Consider the following 680-nt stretch of genomic DNA (forward strand, 5'->3'; position numbering starts at 1 on the left):
AAAAAAAAAAAACATTCAAAACCTCACTGATCCCAAACTTTTGAACGGCAGTGTATATTTGATGTTCAAAGAAAATCCAATGTTAAACAATTTAATAAATGCATGATGTTTCCAAACTCACTGATTAACTGTGATCTCAATATTGACCACAATAAATAACGTGATTATGACTTTTGGAACAATCAAGAGGCTCTAATACAGGTTGAGGTGGAGTAAATGACAATTTTCATTTTTTGGTGAACTTTTCCTTTAAAGGATCCCATGATGCATAAGTGATCTATTATGACTGCATGTACATTCTGAAATGCCTATGAAGAACCTGAACAAAAACTGATCACAGTATATTGCTGCATGTAATTTTCTCACCATTCTGGTGGAAGAGCTGGTGGATTGCCACCTCTTGAGGGTTGAAGAACAGGGTTGCCATATCATTATATGTGTTGTTGTAGCAGAAGAAGCGTCGTATGGTTGAGTTCACCTCCTCATTTACAGACCCCTACAAAACAAACCATTACTGCACTTACAAACTGTCTGATGCATACTGCACTGGGACACACACCTTCCAAAAAGTGAAACTTTTGTCTCATCAGTCCACAGAATATTTGCCCAAAAGTCTTGGGGATAAACAAGATATTTTTTGGCAAATGAGAGACGAGCCTTTGTGTTCTTTTTGGTCAGCA

The 680-nt window shown here is 37.1% G+C and overlaps 1 protein-coding gene across 1 annotated transcript in view; it reads right to left on the reverse strand.

Annotated features, from left to right (window-relative positions):
* Window positions 1–680, reverse strand: part of LOC107691066 (chloride transport protein 6) — a 22,097-nt gene that overhangs the window by 11,352 nt on the left and 10,065 nt on the right. Inside the window, exon 14 of the mRNA XM_016489550.1 lies at window positions 367–496. Within this exon, the coding sequence (XP_016345036.1) occupies window positions 367–496 (130 nt within the window). The remainder of the gene's footprint in view (window positions 1–366; window positions 497–680) is intronic.

Source organism: Sinocyclocheilus anshuiensis, unplaced genomic scaffold, assembly GCF_001515605.1.
Source record: "Sinocyclocheilus anshuiensis isolate Anshui unplaced genomic scaffold, SAMN03320099.WGS_v1.1 scaffold158, whole genome shotgun sequence".
Classification (NCBI taxonomy): Eukaryota; Metazoa; Chordata; class Actinopteri; order Cypriniformes; family Cyprinidae; genus Sinocyclocheilus; species Sinocyclocheilus anshuiensis.